We start from the raw sequence: 22,906 nt of genomic DNA, 5'->3' as shown, positions 1-22,906 counted from the left end.
GAGTATTGTAATTTTAAATCATGACAGTTTAATTAATTTTTTAATGAATTTATTGGGGTGACCTTGGTTCCCAAAATCATACAGGTTTCAACTATACATGCCTGCTCACGTTACATTTCAAAAAATAGATTTATTTTAAACATTAGGTTCACTGTATTAAATTAGTCCTTTTGTTTTGCTTGAAACTACATTTTGAGATCTTTTAGTGACTGATTTCATTATTCACGTGCTTGGAAAAAAGGTTCTAAACTCTATGCCCCCTCCCAAAAGTCATCAAAGTGTTTTGCCTTACTTCTCTACAAATGTTGGGGGTGGTTTACGGCAAATTCCGATTATTAAAAAGCAGATTACACTACTCACATCATATTCATTCACACACACTCACACATATTCCAATATGATGTGAAGTTGACAACTGGCCAGATGAAATATAAGGACTTTTAAAGCTGAAGTACAATATGTTAGGTGAAACCACCTTTGGCAAAGACTGATTTTGCAATTAGAGTATTGTTCTCCATGTAATTAAGTAATAAGTATATATAATGTGAATTTAACAATAAACCGGCTTCAGAAATCCATCTAAATTCCCACACCAAAGAAAAAGAAAGAAAAAAGCTGAGGAGCCTAGAATGTGCCACCTGAGCATCCTGAGCAAAAAGACATTTAAGGGCATGACACAATTTCCAATGTAACACCAACAGATCTATGGCTGTCCTTCTCTGTTAGGTAGGTCCAGCTGTCTAAGGTGAAGGACCTCCAAGAAGGGATGAGGAAAAGTGGAGCCAAGTCAGTATCTGCTCAGAGTTAACTTTGGGCTTCTGCAAATGACAAGAAGAAAGGCTGCTTTGCCCCAGTCACAAACTACCTCCGAAGTAAAGCAACCCCCTCTCAGAGCAGCAGCTCTAACTTTTGGTTCAGGGTACCCATACTCTTAAAAATTAGTGTGGACTCCAAAGAGCTCTTGCTTAGGGGTGTTATAACTGTCGACACCATGTTAGAAATGAAAATTTAAAAAACAGCTATATAATTCACTTAAAAATTAAAATAATAAATCCATTACATATAAACAACTCTATTTCCGTGAGGTCAGTTTTATGTGTCAACTTGGCTATGTTACAGTGTGTTGCTTTATTCTGCACATGTGATTAAAACTCATACATAATATGAATGAGCCTGACTCAATCAGTTAAAAGTCCTTAAGAGAAAAGCTGAGGTTTCCTTGATGAAGAAGAAATGCTGCCTGTGACTTACAGCTTTCCTCCTGCGCCAGAGGCCCAGCGTGCCCTTCCTGACAGCCTGTCCTACAGATGTTGGATTTGCCTAGCCAGCTCTCACCAGCATGTAAGCTATGTAATTTCCTGTGATATATCTCTTACTATATATCTAGAGAAATTCAAGGATAGAGTAACATCTGTTAACAAATACGAGTTCCATGGGAAAAAAAAAAAAAGATTAAAGTATAATAAGAGTTCTTAGAAATTTAAAACATGGTTATGAAAAACAAATAAAAGAGCTGGACAGCAGAATGAACAGAGCTGAAAATAAATTTAGTTTGCTGGAAGAGTTAGCAGAATGATTCTCTGAAAATGCAATGCAAAAAGAAGTTTAAACATACTAAAAAGGTTACAAGACATGCAGGATAGTTCAAAGAGGTCTAATATCTGCTTACATGGGGTACCAAAAGGAAAACAACACACAGACTAATTTATACTTATAGATAAGAGAACTACTAAGTAAAAATTAGGAAATTGAACTCATCGTGCATTAAAAAATACTACATAATAATCTCTTAGTATTTATTCCAGAAATGAACGAATAGTTCGTCATAAATGCATTTATTAATGTAATTCAATCTATTAATATTAAATGTAAATAGTCACATTATCAATTCATTGGGTAGAGAAATATCATTTCCTAAAATTAAATGCCTATTCCTGATCAAAAGCTTTAGCAATCTAGAAATAAAATCATAGCTCTTTAACTTGATAATAAAAATCCAACAAGAATTCATAGCAAATGTCACTCTTAGAAATAAAATATTAGAAGCATTTTAATTAAAACTGAGAATAAAGACGCTCATTGATATCATGATTCAACACTTGCTAGTAAATGCAAGAAAAAATATATAATTATATAAAATTATATACACAGTGTATGTGTGTGTGTATGTGTGTGTGTATGTGTGTGTGTGTGTGAATTTGATAGTTAAAATTATTAACAGATGGTATTATAAATTTTCCTCTATAGCAGGGGTCAGTAAATACAGCCCACGGCCTATGAGCTAAGAATGGTTTTTATACATTTTTTTTTTTTTTTTTACATATCCTTATTGATTTGAGAGAGAGGAAGGGAGAGGGAGAGAGTCATTGATCGGCTGCCTCCTGCATGTCCCCTACTGGGGATGGAGCCCACAACCCGGGCATGTGTCCTGACCAGGAATCGAACTGCAATCTCCCGGATCATAGGTTGATGCTCAACCGCTGAGCCATGCCAGCCAGGTGATATGTGACAGATTGTATGTGGCTTGCAAAGCCTAAAATATGTATTATGCTTGCTGACTCCTGACATATAGTATACAGAAAAATCAACTGACAAACCATTATCACTAATGAGTTATGCAAATTTGCCAGACATAAAATACATCAATTAGAAAAGAGAAAACAGCAATAAGTAGAAAACAAAATAAACTAGAAAACAGAAATATAATTAGAAAGTATGGAATCAATTAGAAAGTGCAGTTTTAAAAGAATCTCATTTCAGTAGTGACAAAAACATTAAATGTCCAGGAATATTTGGAATGCCTTGTACAATTCCTTACATATAAAAATTCTAAAAAGGGATATGGGGCTTAAGGAGAGATACTATTTCAATGTGACTTCATAGGAGAGCCTGGTCATGTGTTTCACTATTAAAAGGTATATGTAGCTCATTTTAGAGTGCTAATTATTAGAAAGAATTCTAGTACCTAGTTTCTTAGAGATTAAAAAATAAAATCACACACAAAAAAGACAAAACTTACAATTGATACGATGATGATGATAATAGTGAGCTTGAGATTCTTCATACACATGGCTCGGGCAAGATTTCTGCTGGTTGTTTTGAAGGTGACAGACTAGGGGGGGAAAAAGAATTGTTTGAACCTTGGCACTGATTATATGATTGATTTGCAGTAATACCTCCAAAATTTTTACTTTCATTAATTCTGTTTTGCCCCAGTGTTCTTTACCACTTCCCTCTCTTCCCATGTAGAGAAAGCCATCCGTAATCACTAGTTCCCCAAAGCAGACTCTGCCAGGTCTATGGTAAGCAGCGTGAGCCCATCAGAAGGCTTCCCTCCTTTCTCTTCTCCACCATAGCTATGCAGGTGATATGAAGCACCAGAAGTGGTTTTTTCCTGCTAGTGGAAAAGCCTTACCCTCTTTATGCTTCCAATAAGAAAGGCTCCTTTTAAACCAGTGTCTACAAACATATTTGCCTATTTTGCCCAGTATAATCCGGTGATTTTTGGGTCATAACACCTGTTCAATTTCCATCAGAAGATATGTATTTACTTGTATGAGGGCCAAAACCCAAAGAACTTTACCCCTTCAGTTATCCAATTTCTTCTGAAACATCGATTTCTCAAAATATACTGAACTATTCCCACCAGAACAGAAGCAGTTCAAAACAAGCAAATAACAAAATTCCCTAATAGCCCAGCAATTCCACTCATAGCTATATACCCAAAAGAGATATATGCACAAGTTCACCAAAAGACATATACAAAAATATTTCCAACTGTACTATTTGTCTTATCTCAAAACTGGAAATGACTCAAATGCCCATCAACTATACTGTGTAGTGAAGAACTTGCACTTGCCCCAAAAGGGGGTCTGACCTTTGCCCTTAGCTCCCGGGAGTTAAAATCTCTGCCTGTTATATGGGCTAGCCAAATAGTAACAATGTGATTTAGTGTGGGAGCTATTCACTACTGAAAGACCGATTTACGGTGGAGGCTTTGGGTCACACAGAGAAGCTGGAGACTGAAGACAAATCAAGCAAGTGGGCAATCAATCAATTGTGCCTACATAATAAAACCTCAATAAGAACTGAACACCAAGGCTTGGGCAAGCTTCCCTGCTTGACAATATTCTATGCATGTTGTCACACATCTATGCTGGGAGATTAACGTGTTCTAACTCCATGAGGACAGGACAACAGAAACTCTGGGTTTGGTAACTGCCCAAACTCCCCACTGTGAGCCTTGCCTCTGCTTAATCTATATCCTTTACCTGTAATAAATCATATGGTGAGTATAACAGCCTTCATGGAGTTCTGTGAGTCCTTCTAGTCAATTATCAAAACTGAAAGTGGTTTGGGAACAAACTTGCAGTTGGTGTCAGAAGTGAGGGCAGACTCGGGGACCGTGCCCTCTAAACTATATAGTTTGTGAATTTCTCAGCTGCATGAACACTGAAATTACTCAGAAACTAAATCACAATAAAGAACTCAAGAAAGAAGAAGAAAATGTGGATAAAAAAAGGAGTGAGCAATGAAACTAATAAGCCTAAATATAGTTACGTCATTCAATAGGTTGGAGTGGAGATTCCTCCACAATCCTCAAGTCAATATTTGAACATTGACAAATCACCTACTGTTTTAAAATTTTATTTTATTATTTATTTTCTAATTAAATTTATTGGAGGTGGCACTGGTTAATAAGATTATATAGGTTTCAGGTGTACATTTCTATGATACATGATCTGTATATTGCATTGTGTACCCACCACTCAAAGTCAAATCATCTTCCATCACCATATATTTTACACTTTACCCTTTATTACCTTCCTACCCCCTCCGTCTGGTAACCATCATAATATTGTCTGTGTCTATAAATTTTTGTTTGTTTTTATTGTTTGTTCATTTGTTTCTTTCAGTTTTATAGCCCACATATGAGTGAAATCATATGGCTCTTGACTTTTTCTGTTTGATCTGTTGTGCTGAGCATGATATTCTCAAGGTCCATTCATATTGTTTGCAAATGGCAGTATTTCATCTTTTCCTATGGCTGAGTAGTATTCCACTACATATATGTACCATACCTTCTTTATACAATCATCTATTGAAGGACACTTTGGTTGTTTCCATGTCTTGGACACTGGGAATAATGCTGCAATAAACATAGGGGTGCATATATCTTTATGAATACATGTTTTCAAATTTTTCAGGCAGATGCCCAGAAGAGGGGTTGCTGGGTCATAAGGAAACTCTATTCTTAATTTTTTGAAGAGCCTCCATGCTGTTTTCCATAGTGGCTGTACCAATCTGCATTCCCACCAGCAGTGAACGGATGTTCCCTTTTCTCCACAGCCTCTCCAACACTTCTTATTGCTTGTCTTGTTGGTAACAGCCACTTTAACAGGTGTGAGGTGGTATCTCATTGTAGTTTTGATTTGCATTTCCCTAATAGCTAGTCAAGTTGAGTATCTTTTCATATATCTGTTGGCCATTTGTATGTCTTCTTGGGAAAAGTGTCTGTTCAGGTCCTTCACCCATGTTTTAATTGGATTGTTTGTTTGGTGTTGAGTTGTATGAGTTCTTTATATATTTTGGATGTTTAGTATCTATGCTTTCTTCTATATAATTTATTGTTTCAGATATTATATTTAGGTCTTTGGTCCATTTTGAATTAATTTTTGCACATGGGGACAAATTCTAGTCTAGTTTTGTTCTTTTGCATGTGGCTTTCCAATGTTTCCCAGCACCATTTACTGAAGAGGCTTTCTTTTCTCCATTGTATGTTTTTGGCTCCTCTGTCAAAAATAATTTGCCCATATACATATGGGTTTATTTCTGGGCTCTGAATTCTGTTCTATTGACCTGTGTGTCTGTTTTTCTGCCAATGGCAGGCTGTTGTTGTTTTTTAAGTTTATTTTTTATTGTTGACAGTATTACAGATGTCCCCTACATTTCCCCCACTTCCCTCCTCTACCTAGCTTCTGCCCCACCCCAGGCCTTCACCACAGTATTGTCTGTGTCCTTGGGCTATGCATATAAGTTCTTTGGCTAGCCTCTTCCTGCCCCCCCCCATCCCCTTCCTCTCTGAGATCTGCCAGTCTCTTCCATGCAATACCACGCTGTTTTGATTACTGTTGCTCTGAGGTATAATTTGAAGTCAGGTAGTGTGATACTTCCAGCTTTGTTCTTTTTTTTCATGATTGCTTTGACTATTCAGGGTCTTTTGTGGGTCCAAATAAACCTGATGATGTTTTGTCCTATTTCTTTAAAAAATGACATTGGGATTTTGATGGGGATTGCATTAAGTCTGTATATCACTTTGGGTAATATGGACATTTTAACTATGTTGATTCTTCCATTTCATGAACACGGGATACCTTTCCACTTCATTGTGTATTTTTAAATCTCTCTAAATAATGCTTTGTAGTTTTCAGTATATAGGACCTTCACATCCTTTGTTAATTTATTCCTAGGTATTTTATTATTTTTGTTGCAATTGCAAAAGGAATCGTTCTATTTTCTTTTTTCCCCCCTGAAATTTCATTGTCACTATATAGGAACGCAATAGAGTTTTGTACATTGATTTCGTATCCTGGAACATTGTTGTATTTGTTTGTTTTTTTCTAACAGTTTTTTGGTGGAGTCTTGACGGTTTTCTATATAAAGAATCATGTGACCTGAAAAAAGTAACACTATTCTTCATTTCCAAACTGGATGGTCTTTTATTTCTTTCTCTTACTTTATTGCTCTGACTAGGACTTCCAGCACTATGTTGAATAAGGGTGGTGAGAGTGGATTTCCTTTTCTTGTTCCTGATTTTAGAGGAAAAGCTTTCAGTTTTTCACCATTAAGTATATTAGCTTTGTCATATGTGGCCTTTATTATGTTGAGGTGCTTTCCTTCTATACCTATTTTATTGTTTTAGTTATACATGGATGTTGTATCTTATCAAATGCTTTTTCTGCACCTATTGATAAGATCATATGCTTATCCTTTGTTTTATTAATGTGGTCTATTGCATTGATTTGCATATGTTGAACCATCCTTGTGCTGTATTATTTTTTAATATATTGTTATATTTGATTTGCTAATATTTTGTTTAGAATTTTTGCATCTGTATTCATCAGACATATGGGACTAGTTTTCTTTTTTTGTGTTATCCTTGCCAGGTTTTGGTATCGGGCTTGATTGGCCTCATAAAATGTGTTAGGAATTATTACCTCTTCTTCAATTTTTTGGAAGAGTTTGAGAAGGAGAGGTATGAAATCTTTGAATGTTTAGTAGAATTCACTAATGAAGCCATCTGGTCCTGGAGTTTTTTGGGGGTGATGTTGCTTTTGCTGTTTTTTTTTAAAATATGTTTTTATTGATTTTTTTAGAGAGAGAGGAAGGGAGAGGGATAGAGAGAGAGAAACATTGATCAACTGCCTCCTGCACACTCCCTACTGAGGATCCATCCCACAACCTGGGCATGTGCCCTGACTGGGAATCGAACCTGTGACCTCTTGGTTCATGGATCGATGCTCAACCACTTAGCCACACTGGCCGGGCATGGGGGGAGGTTTTTGATGGTTGTTTCAATTTCCTCACTGTTAATCAGTCTATTTAGATTTTCCAATTCTTCATGACTCAGTCTAGGAAGGTTATATATTTCTAGGAACTTATCCATTTCTTCTAGGTTATTGAATTTGGTGTTATATAGTCTTTCATAGTATTCTAATATGATCCTTTGCATTTCTGTGATGTATGTGGTAACTTTTCCTCTTTCATTTCTGATTTTGTTTATATGAACCTGTTGTCTTATATTATCAATAAATATTGGAAAATGAAACTTAAAAATTTACAAATAGGATATAAGGGCATGAAATTCTCAAGGGTAAATTTCACAAAGTATGTGCAAAACCTGCACACCAAAAACTACAACATTGCTGCAAAAATTTAAAAAATCCTACACAAAGCAGAAATGTGCCATGTTTATGGATAGGAAGACTCCACGATACCAATGCTCTCTAAATTGACCTATAAATTAAATGCAATCACAATCAGAGATACAAAATTTTTCTAAAGATGGAAAACAACAAGCTTATTCTGAAATATAAATGGAAATGCAAAAGACCTAAAATAGTGAAAATAATCCTGGAGGAGAACATAGTGGGAAGACTTAGGGAATTCTATGAAGCTACAGTATCAATACAGCGTGGTATCAGCCTAAAGGTAGACAAACAGATCAATGAAATAAAATACAGTATCCAAAATTAATGCTCCACAAAGGAGAATGTATAAACTAATTTTGGTAGGTAGATTTATATAATTGAATAGTAGAAAACAATAAAAAAGAATAAACTATTACTACATCCAACAATGTGGATGAATCTCACAAATATAATAGTGAACAAAAGAGGCCAGACACAAAAGATTTCATTTCTATACATTTTAAGAATAGGCAAAATATTGTCTAGGATGATGTAAATCAGAAAAATGGTAATAGTTTCAACAATAAAAATAAAGTTAAAAAAATGGTTATCTCTATTGGGGATTATCAACTGGAAGGGGCATGAGTCAGCCTTCTGAGGTGTTGGAAATGTTTCATATCTTGATCTAGGTGGTTGTTACAAGGGTACAGACATATGTAAAAAATATCTGAATTGTACATTTGTTAAAAATAATATACTTGCTATACTTTATTGTATGTATGTTATTCCTCCAGAAAAAGAGACACCTGTTAGTTAATTAGCCCCTTTTGCTATCCTGGGGCATATAGTCAACAAAATTAAAAAGACTTTTATTTGGAAAGTACAAACTATATTAGTACTGGTCAAATGCAGACCATTCCAATCTTAATCTTAGGATTAAGAATAGCTAAGAGATGGACTGGAAGTACCAAAGAAATTAATTGGTCTGCAGATCTGGGATCAGATACTTCTTTTCCCTCTTCACACCCCAGCAATGGGTTATAAAGTGAGCCATTATAGAACCCTGGGGTTTTGAGTTCCTGTATGGTGCCACCCTTCTTCCAATTACTATGTGCTTTACCACGTGCTTTGATGAAAAAAACTGTTATGCTTCTAAGACCTACTGTTAACAAATATCCTTGTAAAACTAACAATAACAATAAACATTTAAATAGCACTTACTATGTACTAGACACTGTGCCAGGCACTTTGCATGCACTATCTTATTTAAGCCTCAAAAGACTATGAAGTAGGTACATCTCCAATTTACAGATGACTGAGGCACAGTTAAGTAAACTTCCTGAGGTCACACAACTAGGAAGTGGCAGAGATGGGATTCAATCCTAGGTAGGCCGACTTTAGAGCTTGTGCTATTAATTACTACAATCTAGCTGCCAGTGAAAATGAACATGAGCACTCACTGATCTGTTTCAAGGTGTAAACTTCCATTCTGTATTTAAATTTGTAATTGTGCAGACCCAAGATGTAACTGATCTCTGCCCTTTTTCTATTCACCATTTATCTATCACCTTTTCTCAAAACCTTCACCCACGAACCAGATGGAGAATGCAAAAATTCATGTAATTGTAGCATATGTAGGTCACAGGGACACACTCCCTCCCTTAAGGCTCAGTGGCCCTTCCCAATCCCTGCCTCTTGCTTGACATAAGGAAAGCTCAAGCTGACACAGTAAGCAAGAAAGTGACTGAACTGTCCAGGTTTCAGGATTCATACTGGGTCGCAAGTAGCCTGAAAATTTATTTTTTCATGTTTTACAAAATGTACAGAGGAGAACAAACTGGTATGTGCAGCTGAGGTGCTAAATTATATAGGCTCAATCCAAAGCTTTAAAGAATTGTTTCTACAAACTGAGTATGTTTTCCAAACCAAAGCTTCCTTAACGGCTATTAATGGGTCATGGCTCTTTTTCTATGCTCATTGTTATCCTCATAATCACAATGTAATCACATAATGGAGGTCAGGACAAAAAATACTGCAGTATGGAAGTTAAGACATTTCCCTATTAAGTTAGCCATCAACCAGTTTCTCTACTTTACATCCTGAAAAATATTATCATATCCAGCATACTTACCGAATCCACGAGATTTTCTGTTTTATCTATCAATAATTCCAATCTTTCTCCTCGCTGAGCTACCAGGTCTAAAAATGTTGGAAAAACAGAAAATATAATGTTTATATTAAAGATGTGCTATTTTTGTCTTTGTTTTAAGTCAAATCTGATTTTAATTATAGGTGGTACTCTTGAGAACTCATATTTACAAAGAAAGAAGCTATGTTTAAGTAATAAAAGGCATTAGTAAAGCTTATCAACTAAAGTGGGGGTTGGCAGTTTTTGTTTTTTTTTCTGTAAAAGGGCCAGATACTAAATATTTTAGACTTTGTGGGCCAAATAGTCTCAGTTGCAATCACTCAACTCCTGTCAGAATAGACAATATGTAAACAAATGGGCATGACTATGTTCCAAGGAGAAAAATAAGCGAGATTTGATCCAAGGGATGTAGTTTCCAAGCCACTAAGTTAAGGGTATATTCTAAGAGTGAAAAAAAGGAACTGTCAAAATGCGTGAGTTTGGACACTTCAAGAATTGTAGTGTGTGGAGCTCCACAGATCCTCTCTCCAACAAAACAACTATAACTGGTAAAAATTATAAAAAGTAGCAAACAATTCACAGCAACCATTTAAAGTCTCTGAGCCCTGGCCAGTGTGGTTCAGTTGGTTGAGCATCACCCCATGCACTGAGAGGTCACTGGTTCAATTCCCAATCAGGGCACATGCCCAGGTTGCAGGTTCAGTTCTGGGTCAGAGTGAGTATGGGAGGCAACTGATTGATGTTTCTCTCTTACATTGATGTTTCTCTCTCTTGTCTCCCTCTCCCTTCCTCTCTCTCTAAAATCAATAAAAACATATTTAAAGTCTCTGAAAACTGTGAATGTCCTAAGGACATACAGCAAATAAAAAAATATTTATACAAGAAAATCAACTAATTCTCAGAATAGTGAGAATCTATGGCATTTAAGCCATTACCTGCTTCCATACCTCAGCTCAGTGAGACGGAAGCTCTACTCCTGGCAAGTAAAGCCTGGGGGGTTCTCTTTCTCCTCAGGTCGCAGTCAAAGATTACGCTTTCTCCCAGGAGGGGCAAGTCAGGGCAAATTGGGGCAAGTCGTCACCATTTCTCCTCCCACCCTGCCCCATCTGAGGCTAAATGATGCAGAAGTTATATTGCAGCAAGGCATGGTTGATAGGTATGGGTCTCACTTCCTCTACCTAGCCCCAACACATAGGGCAGAAGCTCTACCTCAAGTGGCCAGCCAAGAATAATACTGGGTCCTGAGTGCCCCTGCTCGGACTTATTCATAGAGCAGAGGTCCCATGCTGGGAGAGGCAAGCCAAGACCATGATTACCCAGCACTCCATAGGCAGAGCAAGCGTGTCACTCAAAGAAAAGCAGTCCACTGTCCCTATCCATAGCTCTAGAGCAGTGGCTCAGAGATTGTTCCCAGGGGGAGAGGCAGGCCTTATGAAGAGAGATTTCCTTAACAGCACAGACTTTATTTGGAACAGGGTATGGGGAAATTCAAGCCTAAAAGTGCTGTCAAGAACAACAGAGATTTTGGAGATAAGCAATTAAGATGTAGCTGGTAGCATCATGAGAACCACAAGTTAAACCACAGGCCAGAGAAAAGTTGAACAGAGTATCAGGGAAAGAGACAGCTAAGAAGAACTCTCCTGAGGTCAGAAAAAATATCTAAGACTGGGCCACAAAGATAAGGGAGCCCAAGTCTAATTAGCTCATACTGGAGCCATTTATGTTTGGGGAACTACTGGAAAAAAATAGAGCAATTAGCCTGCAATTAGTGAAGGCTGGGTGAGATACCACCAGAGGCAGACCAGCTAGAGGCATAATGGGGAGATCAAGAAAAGAGACACTCAAAACGAGCCATGTCATTTCAGAGTAAATGTGTGCATATCCAAGGTTGTTCCCTCTGAGAAGTGACCTTATAGGCTGAACACTATGGGAAGAACAGACTTCAAAAAGTACAGCACAATCACTAAACAAATAAATAAGCAAACCACAAACTCTGGGGGTTGGAAATCAGAATCCAGAGTTGCTACAATATATTATCTAAAATGTCCAGTTTTCAACAAAAAATTGAGATATGAAAACAAACAGGAAAGTGTGACCCATACACAGGAAAAAGAGCAGAGATTAGAAAAAAAGAGCAGAGATTAGAATTTTACTTTGAGGGTGCTCGGCTGTAGGGCTTAGCAATGGAATGAAATGAGAAAGCAGTAACAGAAGGAAAACATATGGGATGAAGTCAAAGCAGTGTATGGAAGGAAATTTATAGCAGGGAATATATAAGGAAATTAAACACCCACATTAAAGAGAAAGTGTTATAGATTGACTTGTGTGCCCCACCCCCTCCGCCACTAAATTCATCTGTTGAAGCCTTGAAGCCTTAACCACCACTGTGATGGGATTTGGATATGGGACCTTCGGGAGATCATTAGGTTTAGACGAGAACATGAGGTCTCTCTCTTTTTCTCCCCACCCCCCATTCAAGAACACCATGACAAGGCAGCAATCTGTAAGCCAAGGAGAGAGTTCTCACCAGAGGGAAGGAAATAATGCAGATTAGGGCAGGCAAAATTAAATACAGAACAGAAAAACAATAGAGAAAAATCAACAAAACCAAAAGTATATTTAAAAAGTGAACAAAATTGACAAATCTGAAAAAGCTAACTAAGGGAAAAAGAGAAAAGATTCAAATTACTAAAAGAATCACTATCAAATTCACAGAAATTAAAAGGATCCTAAGAGAACACTATGAATACAAGTATGTCAACACATTAGATAACTTAGATGAAATAAATTCCTAGAAAGACACAAACCACCAAAACAGATTCAAGAAGAAATGAAAAATCTGAATTAGACATACAACAAATTAAATATAGAACAGAGACTGAATCAGTAATTTTTAAATTTTTCACAAAGAAAAGCCCAGGCCCAGATGGCTTCAAAGGTGAATTCTACCGAGCATTGTAAGAATAATACTAATTTTTCACAAACTCCTCCAAAAATACAAGATGAGGGAACACTTCTCAATTCATCCTAAGAGGCCAGTATTACTCTGGTATCAAAACCAGACAAAGACATCACAAGGAAAGAAAACAACAGATTGATATCTCTTATGAATATAGGCATAAAAAGTCTCCAATAAAATATTAGCACAATAAATCCAGCAATATAGAAAAAGGATTGTAGACCGTGATAAAGTGGCATTTATTTTAGAAATGCAAGGTTGCTTTAATATCCAAAATCAATGATTGTAATATACTGTATTAATATACTGTATTAATAGAATAAAGGACAAAAACGTATGATCATTTCAATAGATGCAAAGAGGCACTTGACAAAATCCAACACTTGTTCATTATAAAACACTCAACAAGCAGGAAATAGAAGGGAACTTCCTAAACCTAATAAAGGGCACCTATAAAAGAAGCACAGCTAACATCATACTTAATTGTGGAAGACTCCCTAAGATCGCCTTAAGATCAGGAATAAGACAAGGAAGTCTACCCTCACGACTTTTATTTGACATTGTACTGGAGGTTCTAGAGAGGGCAACTGAATAGGAGAAAGGAATGAATGGCATCCAGATTATAAAGGAAGAATTAAACCTATCTTTATTTTCAGAATGTACGATCCTGTATATAGACAACCATAAGTAATCCACTAAAAAGCTATTAAGACTAATAAATGAATTCTACAAAGTTGCACAATGTAAGATCAATATACAAAAATCATAAGCAATGAACAATCCAAAAACGGAAGAGAAAAATTCCATTTACAATAGCATAAAAAATAAAATACTTGATAACAAGGCAAGAATGTTAGAAGAGAGATACTATTAAAGAGAAATTATTCTGACACTTGTCAAAATGGTAAGGAAGACTTTATTTAAGACGATAGCGGCAGGGGTCAAAACTATCACAAGAGGGGAAAGAGACTGAGCTCAACTCTGAATGTAACGAGGACAAATGGGTAATGTCAGAATTGTGGCAGCCCGGTGATGGAATGCACCTTGTCCAGGGTGGGTTCCCGCCTTGCACTCTAAGCTGTCAGGATAGGCTCCAGCCAACTGCAACCCTGAACTGGAATAAGTGGATTGGAAAATAATTTTACTTGTTTTTATTCATCTTTCTTAAATGTATGTATAGCTCATTCATTTATTAAACATTTCAATGTTTAATATTAGAAGTGTTTGGGGTCTTTATTTAGAAGTTTGCTGATGTTTTTGTGACCAAAACTACTATAGGAACTTCATTTATAGCAATTAACTTAAGGTAAAATTGGTTTCATTATATGTTGTTTCTCTTCAAGTTGCAGTTTCCAAGAAACTACTGATGACATTAAGTGAGGACTTACTGTACACCACTCAAAAAATTAACTTGAAATGGATTAAAGACTTAAATGTAAGACCTGAAACCATAAAACTCTTAAAAGAAAACATGGGAAGACGGTACCTGACATTGGTCTTTGCAATATTTTTTAGGATACGACACCAAAGCACAAGCAACAAAACCAAAAATCAACAAGTGGGACTATATCAAACCAAAAAGCTTCTGCAGAGCAAAAGAAACTATCAACAAAATGAAGAGACAACCTACAGAATGGAAGAAAATATTTACAAATCATATACTGGATAAGGGATTAATATATAAAATACATAAATAATTCATACAACTCAGTAACAAAAAAACAAGCTGATAAAAAATGCACAGAGGGACTGAATAGACATTTTCCCAAAGACATATGAATGGCCAACAGGTACAGGAAAAGACACTCAACATCACTAATCATCAGGGACAAGCCAATCAAAACCGCAACGAGGGGAGGGGAGACCACAGGTGGAGCCAGTACGTGGTGTGGTCACAGGCCAACATGGGCTATCCTCAGTTTGAGCAGCTGGAAAGTGTTCAGTGCAGGCTTTGTGCCACAAACCACGTAGGCCATTCCTTGCCTCCCTCACTGCTAATCCCCAAAGCTCTGGGCCCCTCTGCTCTCCAGATCTCACCCCACCATGCACAGCTCAAGGACAGGCGATGAGATTTGCAGATCAAAGCAAAGGCAATAAAACCACCCTCCAGCCTGCAAAAAAGAGGGGGAAAAAGAATGAAAATGAAAATGAAAAGAAAAAAGAAAAAAAGAGAAAAGAAGAAGAGAAGAGAAGAGAAGAGGAAAAGAAAGAAAAGAAAGAAAAGAAAGAGAAAAGAAAAGAAAAGAAAAGAAAAGAAAAGAAAAGAAAAGAAAAGAAAAGAAAAGAAAAGAAAAGAAAAGAAAAGAAAAGAAAAGAAAAGAAAAGAAAAAGCTCACACCTTTTAGAATGGCTATCACCAAGAAGACAAGAGATAACAAGTACTGGCAAGCATGCTCTATTGGTGGAAATGTAAATTGGCTCAGCCAGGTTTCTCAAACAATTAAAAATACAACTACCATATGATCTAGCAATTCCACTTCTGAGTATATATCCAAAGAAAATAAAAATAGGATTCTGAAGAGCTATCTGCACTCCTTTGTTCACTGAGGCATTATTCACAATAGCCAGGATGTGTAAACAACCGAAGTTCCATCAATGGATGAATGGATAAAGAAGATGTGACACACACACAGACATGAAAATTATTGAACCACGAGAAAAAAGGAAATCCTGCCATTGGCAACAACATGGATGGATCTCGGGGGCAATATGCTTAGTGAAATAAACCAGACAGAGAAAGACAAATATTGTACATTATTTATATATGGAATCTAAAAATGCGAAACTTGTAGAAACAGAAGAGAATGGTGGTTACCAAGGGATGGGGGTTGGAAAAGTTGGGGAGATGTTGTTAAAGGGTCCAAACTTGCAACTAGAAGATGAATAGGTTCTGGAGATCTAATGCACAGCACACCAATTATAATCCACAATTATGTATTATATACTTCAAAATTGCTAAGTGACTAAATCTTAAACGTTCTCACCACAAAGAAAGTAATTTATGTGACAGATGTTAGCTAAAGCTAAGATGATAATCATACTGCAATATATAAATATATCAGATCAACATGTTGTATGCCTTAAACTCACAGGATTTTGTGGGTAAATTGTATCTCATTAATAATAATAATAATAAATAATAATAATAATAATAATAATAATAATAATAAAACAAGCAGAGTGAGTGGGTGGCCAGTGCATGGAAAATTACTAGGAAGAGAAATCAAGGGTAGGGGAATCTTGCTAAACTGGCCTAAAGGATCTCCGTAAAACAGGCCAAAGATTTACACATCAAAGGTAGGGGCTGAGGAACTTTGACCAGCTATCAAGGGTGATCAGATATCAAGGGTAGGGGATTGACTTAGCCGGATTCTCTGCTAAAACTGGCTGAGGCAGGCCAAGGACAGAGCCCAAGAATGAAGCCTAGTCAAACAGAGGGTTCAGGAGAGCCTGTTTAACCTTTGGTCAAGCATAGTATTTGTCACGTAAGGCTTGTACACTGAAAACTACAAAACATTGTTGAAAAAAACTTAAAGAAGACCTAAGTAAATAAGGCATCTCATGTTCATGAGGAGTTTAATGTTGTTAAACTGGAAATACTACCCAAATTGATCTTCAGATTCAACATGATCCCTATCAAAATTCCAGCTTTTCTGGTTTCAGAAACTGACAAGCTCATCTTAAAATTCTTACGGAAATGACAGGTAATTAGAATAGCCAAAGCAATCTTAAAAAAAAAAGAACAAAGTTGGGAGACTCATACTTCCTGATTTTAGAACTTACTACAAATCTACAATAACCATGACAGTGTGGTACTGGCATAAGGACAGACATATAGTATTGGCATAGAACTGAGAGTCCAGATAAACCCATACCTTATGGATAATTGATTATTTATAAGGGTGCTAAGACCATTCAATGGGATAATAAAAATATTTTCAACAAATAGTGTTGGGAAAACTGGATATATACATTTGAGAGAATTACGTTGGACACCTTCCTTGCTTTATACACAAACATTAGCTCAAAATAGACCACAGATCAAATGAAATAGCTACAGTTATAAAACTCTTAGAAGAAAACAAAGGAGTAAATCTTTGTGACCTTGGCTTAGGCAATGGTCTCTTAAATGTGACATCCAAAGGACAAGCAACAAAATAAAAAAATAAATTGGACTTCATCAAAATTAAAAACTTCTATGCTTCAAAGACCACTATCAAAAAGTGAAAAGACAACTCATAGAATGTGAGAAAATATTTGTAAATCATATTTCCATTAAGAATGTAGTATCCAGAGTATACAAAGAACTCTTATAGCTCAACAATAAAAAGACAACCCACTTAAAAAATGACAATGGATTTTGAATAGACATTTCTCCAAAGACGTACAAATGGCCCATTAGCACAAGAAAAGATGCTCAACATCATTAGTCACCAGGGAAATGCAAATCAAAACCACAATAAGATACCATTGCGCACATACTAAATTGGCTATAATACAAATAACATAATAAATGTTGGCAAAGATGTGAAGAAACTGGAATCCTAATGCATTGTTACTGGGGATGTACAGTAGTGCAGCCACTTTAGGAAAGTTTGGCCTCACTTAAAATGTTAAACAATCCAATGGTTTTGGGGAGAGGTGGAGGCGGGGGCTGGGTGAAAGGTGGGCAAAGGGGGATATCTGTAATAGTGTCAACTATAAAAAAATTAAAAATTAATAAAAAAGAAAATAACATTAAACATGAAGTTCGCATGTGACCCAGCAATTCTACTCCTAGGAATACACCCAAGAGAACTGAAAACAAGTACTCACACAACAGCTTGTATACTAATGTTCACAGAAGCATAACCAAAAAATAGAAACCACCAAAATGCCCATCAACTAGATAAATAAAATCTATCAATAAAATGGAATATTCAGCCATAACAAGGAATGAAATACTGATATTGTAGCATCTACAATATGAATCTTAAAATCATTATGCTAAGTGAAAAAAAGCCCAGATACAAAAGGCCATATACTATTATGATCTCATTTATATGAAATATCCAGAAAATGCAAATCTATACAGACAGAAAGGAGGTTAATTGTTGCTTAGGTCTGGAGGTTGAGGGGAAAAGATGAGTGACTGATTTTAAGTGGATACAGGATTTCTTTTGGGGGGTGATGAAAAATGTTCTAAAATTGATTGTGGTGATGGTTGCACAACTCTGATTATAGTAAAAAACATTGGATTGTATACTTGAAATGGGTGAATCGTATGGTATATGAATTGTATCTCAATAAAGCTGTTAAAAAATCAAAGGGAGATAATTAGAAATGTTTTTACTACATTTTTAATTTGCTGTTTCTGTTATTCTAAAAATAAGTCATTTAGAAGGAGTTGATTAAAAAGTTTCATTTTCTGGAAACTATGCATATATCATGAACAATATTGTAGTAGTTGGTTGCTTCCACTTTCAGGCAAAATAAATACATTCAGTGACCAAAAGAAAAGAGGGAAAAAAGGAATGTATTTTTTAAATAGGTTTCTCTAGCCTGCATCTAGACATATAATTAAAACTGAAATCAATGAAAGGAAATCACTTCAAATAGCCAAGAAACATACATATCCAGAACCGTAAAAAATGTTTCTGCCTTTTGATTATTTAAACCAATTCCAGGAATTTAATCATAAGAAAATCATAACAGCCACAAAATCATTTATAACAGAACTGTTATTATAACACAAGCCTCTAAATCAGTGCTACCTAAGTGTCTGCTACTGCTGTAAGTCTCTAAGTACACTGTTCAGTCCAATTGAGATTTTCACGGTAAGACGTTCTCAATGAAGGAAGTCCAGCATTGACTTACATTCTGAAGCAAGCTCCTTATCTGGTTATAAAACAGCACTCTGAGTACCACTGCTCTACAGAACCAGTGTCCAAAATAAAGACATGATTGGTAACCTATGATATAACTCAATGAAATACTGTATGAACATAAAGTAGATTAACAATAGCTAACAGTCATTCAGCTCTTACTATGTGCCTGGCACTGTAAAAGTGCTTTACATACAATACCTCTTTTATCCTGATATCCTTAGGTTCTATTATCTTCTTTTTGCAGATTAGGAAATAAAGCTCAGAGATATTAGCGGGCTGATCAAGGACTAACAGCAAGTAGGAAGTGAAATCCAGACTCAATCTCAGGCATGTATGACTCCAAATCTTGATCAATATATTATACTGCCTCCACAAACGGAATATAAACTATGATTACAACTATGTATACATGTGGATAAAAATTTAAAGGAAAGAAAATGTAAATAAATCTTAGGATGGTGAGACCAAGGATACATTTTAAAAAATGTCTTTTCTCAATGTGTAACTTCTAACGACATAAAAATAATTCAAATAGTAAATCCAAGATTGTAAGTAAATGGACATATATGCAATTTGACAATGTCTCAATTAAATATCTTATAAAGAAATTATATAATTCTTTGTTCAATTTTATAGAAGTTATTGTCTGTGAGATATTCCCCTGAGAAGATATATTTAAAAGAGTGGTTCTCAAACTTGAGTGTGCACTGGAATCCTCCAGAGGGCTTGTGAAAACACAGACTGCTGGGCCCCAATCCCAGAGTTTCTGATTCAGTAGGTCTGGCTGGGACCTGAAAATCTGTATTTCTAACAGGATGCCAGGAGATACTGATGCTGCTGGCCCAGGAACTACACTGTGAGAATCAGTGTTTTTAAAAATAATCAGCATCATCCTAAATCTAAATACCATTGAATAATCAATTTAAAAATAAACTTTATGCATTTTTCTGGATTATTTTAATGTGCTAAATAGGTTCTTGACAAAACACAGGCTGATGAAATTTATATATATCAGAGTTCATAATAAATTTGAAGAATATAACAGTTTTTGGTTCAATTCTTTCTTTCTCTAAATCAAGAGCTACAAACTTTATAAGGAGGTTAAATAGTTATACTTTAAGGTATCTACTGATAGTATCAGTTATCTGGGTATCTCCAGCCAAAATTGACTGAATTGTGCTAAACTGCTGAACTGTTGTGAGGATCTTGGAAATTAGTCTTGCTAAGCAAACTAACAAATTTAGAATATTGAAGTCATAAGTACTAAAAAGAAACCATTCAAACAGTAGACAGCATCATAGGTAAGTAATCTCTGTATCTTAGCTTCCAGTAGTAAGAAAAAGGAAGTTCTGTTTCAGTCTCTCCAGAATAATTTGACCCTAATCAAGTAATCTGTTATCATTTTTGCCCACATTCGTGTGGACTATGCCATGACACATACCTATGTTTCTGACCATGATTCCTTTCAGTTCATCCACTTGGGCTTGAGTCTCCATCACTTTGTCTAGGCCCTTATTTTCAGAGTGATGCTTCTATAAGAAAATAATATTTAACTTATGGTACCCAGACATTATTTACAACAGGGAAAAAAAAGAAGACCAATGACATTGAGAAATGCTATAAAATTATATGTCTATTGATACAAAAAATATGTCACTTTATTCAAAAATTGTTATCAGACCTAGGAAAAATACAGACAACATAAAAATGCGACCATATGAAATATGAGAGTTTGGTATAAAAAGACCCCCTTATTTTACATTAAGGAAAGCTAAATGTATTATAATATATCAAATATACATCTGGGACTCTTGGAACAGAAGTAGGGGGTTCAAAAAAGGAAGAAAGAAGACTGTAGTTGGGGCAGGGGGGAACAGGACAGGGAAGGGGTATGCTAAATTGTTCCCCACTTCTTGGGTATGATGAGGTAGGAGATGTCTCAGCTTCTAGGCATCTGTTCTTATACTGTTGGGATCAGGGTATGCGTCCTATTTTCATTGGCTTTTTATAGGATATAGAAATGTAAAACATTGCCCGGCGGGGCGTGGCTCAGCAGTTGAGCGTTGACCTAGGATCCAGGCGATTGGGGTTGCGGGCTCGATCCCGTCAGGGGTGTGCAGGAGGCAGCTAATCAATGACTCTCTCATCATTGATGTTTCTAACTCTCTCTCTCCCTCTCCTTTCCTCTCTCTGAAATCAATAAAGATATATGTAAAAAAAAAAGAAATGTAAAACACTGATAACAGTATATATTTTGAAGTTATTATCCATGGCTAACGATTGTGGAGTGCTTAATACACAATATTCCAGTCACTTGCCCGTGCTAAATGCCTCAAGTAAGGGATATTATTTCATTCACCTCAAAACTGTGTAATGAAGATGTCATCATTATTATCTCCATTTACAGATGAGGAAACTATTCAGAGGATCACACACAGAATTGGAGCTAATGTCAAACCAGCTAAGTTGAAAGTCTGCTGCCAGCTGACCCTATTTACTTTTGACCATGCACTGGTACACTTTTTGTTGGTGATGTTTTACATAGTTTCACATATATGAATGTTTCCTAGTGGGAAGTATAAAACAAATCAACTGATTGAATAATAAAGATTTATAACTATTTAAAGGAACTTCATCCCCAGAGTAATATATATTTAGAAGTATAACATCAAAAAGAGTATTAAAAAGAACACTCACAGAAGTGAAAAGGAAAGTATCTAATTACAGTAAGTTGTTTTCTCAGCCATAACACAGTCATAAACAGAACTTATGTCTTTGCACTCAAATAGTTGCATGAATAAAAGGTAAGCATTTTTAAAGGTCTCAACATCATTAGTCATCAGGGAAATGCAAATTAAAATCACAATACAATATCACTAGACACCCACTAGAATGACTAAAACTGAAAAGGATGCAGAAACTCTGGAACTGCTGGTGGGAATGTAAATGGTACAACTACTTTGGGAAAAGTCTGATGATTATTATAAAATTAAATAACACTCACCATATGACCCAGCAATTTCATTCCTAGGTATTTACCAAAGAGAAATAAAAATACACATTCGCACAAAGACTTGTACATGGATGTTCATAGGAGCTTCATTCATGATAGCTGGAAACTGACAGCAACTCAAATATCCAGCAACAAGTTAACTGGATAAACAAATTGTGGTATATGCATACAATACTATTAGGCAAAGGAAGGAAACTACTGATTTACACAACGTGGAAGAATATCAAAAGCTTACACTGAGCAAAACATGCAAGAAACAAAAGAGTACATAATGTATGATTCCATGTATAGGAAATTCTAGAAAAGACAAAACCATAGTGAAAGAAAACAGAGCAATGGTTGCCTAAAGCAGTGTGAGGGGGAGGAACTTTTAGTGTCATGGAGATGTTTTCTATCTTGAAAAGGGTGATATTTCACAACTGTATACATATGTAAAACCTCACTGAGCTGACAGTTAGATAAGCAGAAAGATAAACAGACTTTCAAAGGACTACTTTGAGCTGTTCAAAAATTAAATTTGTCTCATGGTATGGTAGAAGTCCCTGAATAGGTTAAGAGGCCATTTGGCATGTTGAATGGATTTACACATTATGTGGGTAGTTTAAGTAGATGATCTTTAATGTCCTTCCCAATCCTGAGATACTCTGACCACTACTAATAGAGAATATCACCAACTATTAGCTTTCTACCCTAAAATGACCCCATACTTTTTTTTATCAGAGAAATTTTATTATGTTGGTATATAATAACACAATCAGAAAATGGCAATTGCAGGTCAGGGTCCTCTATATTCATGGTACTTTAAGGTAATAAAGAAGATATGAATAAAAATACTATATCCTGAGAAAGATCTTACCAGCTGTGCAGCCAAGACACTTGAGAACTCACTATTCATGGCATATGGGAGTGCTGTCTGTGCTCTTGAACCGTATGTAGTCTGGAACCTCTTCTTTATCTCATTCAGAAAATTAAAGGCTCGGGAACGTTCAAAATCCTGAAGAGAGATCA

At 35.9% G+C, this 22,906-nt stretch overlaps 1 protein-coding gene across 1 annotated transcript in view; it reads right to left on the bottom strand.

Annotated features, from left to right (window-relative positions):
• Positions 1-22,906, bottom strand: part of VAMP7 (vesicle associated membrane protein 7) — a 41,032-nt gene that overhangs the window by 2,464 nt on the left and 15,662 nt on the right. Inside the window, exons 4-7 of the mRNA XM_081124891.1 lie at positions 22,755-22,892; positions 20,327-20,417; positions 10,042-10,109; positions 3,020-3,112 (exon numbers count right to left, since the gene is read on the bottom strand). Of these exons, the coding sequence (XP_080981017.1) occupies positions 3,020-3,112; positions 10,042-10,109; positions 20,327-20,417; positions 22,755-22,892 (390 nt within the window). The remainder of the gene's footprint in view (positions 1-3,019; positions 3,113-10,041; positions 10,110-20,326; positions 20,418-22,754; positions 22,893-22,906) is intronic.

This window comes from Miniopterus schreibersii (assembly GCF_964146895.1).
Source record: "Miniopterus schreibersii genome assembly, chromosome: X".
In the NCBI taxonomy this organism is placed as follows: domain Eukaryota; kingdom Metazoa; phylum Chordata; class Mammalia; order Chiroptera; family Miniopteridae; genus Miniopterus; species Miniopterus schreibersii.
The sequence above is the reverse complement of the archived record's forward strand: the minus strand, read 5'-3'. Positions and strand labels throughout refer to the sequence as shown.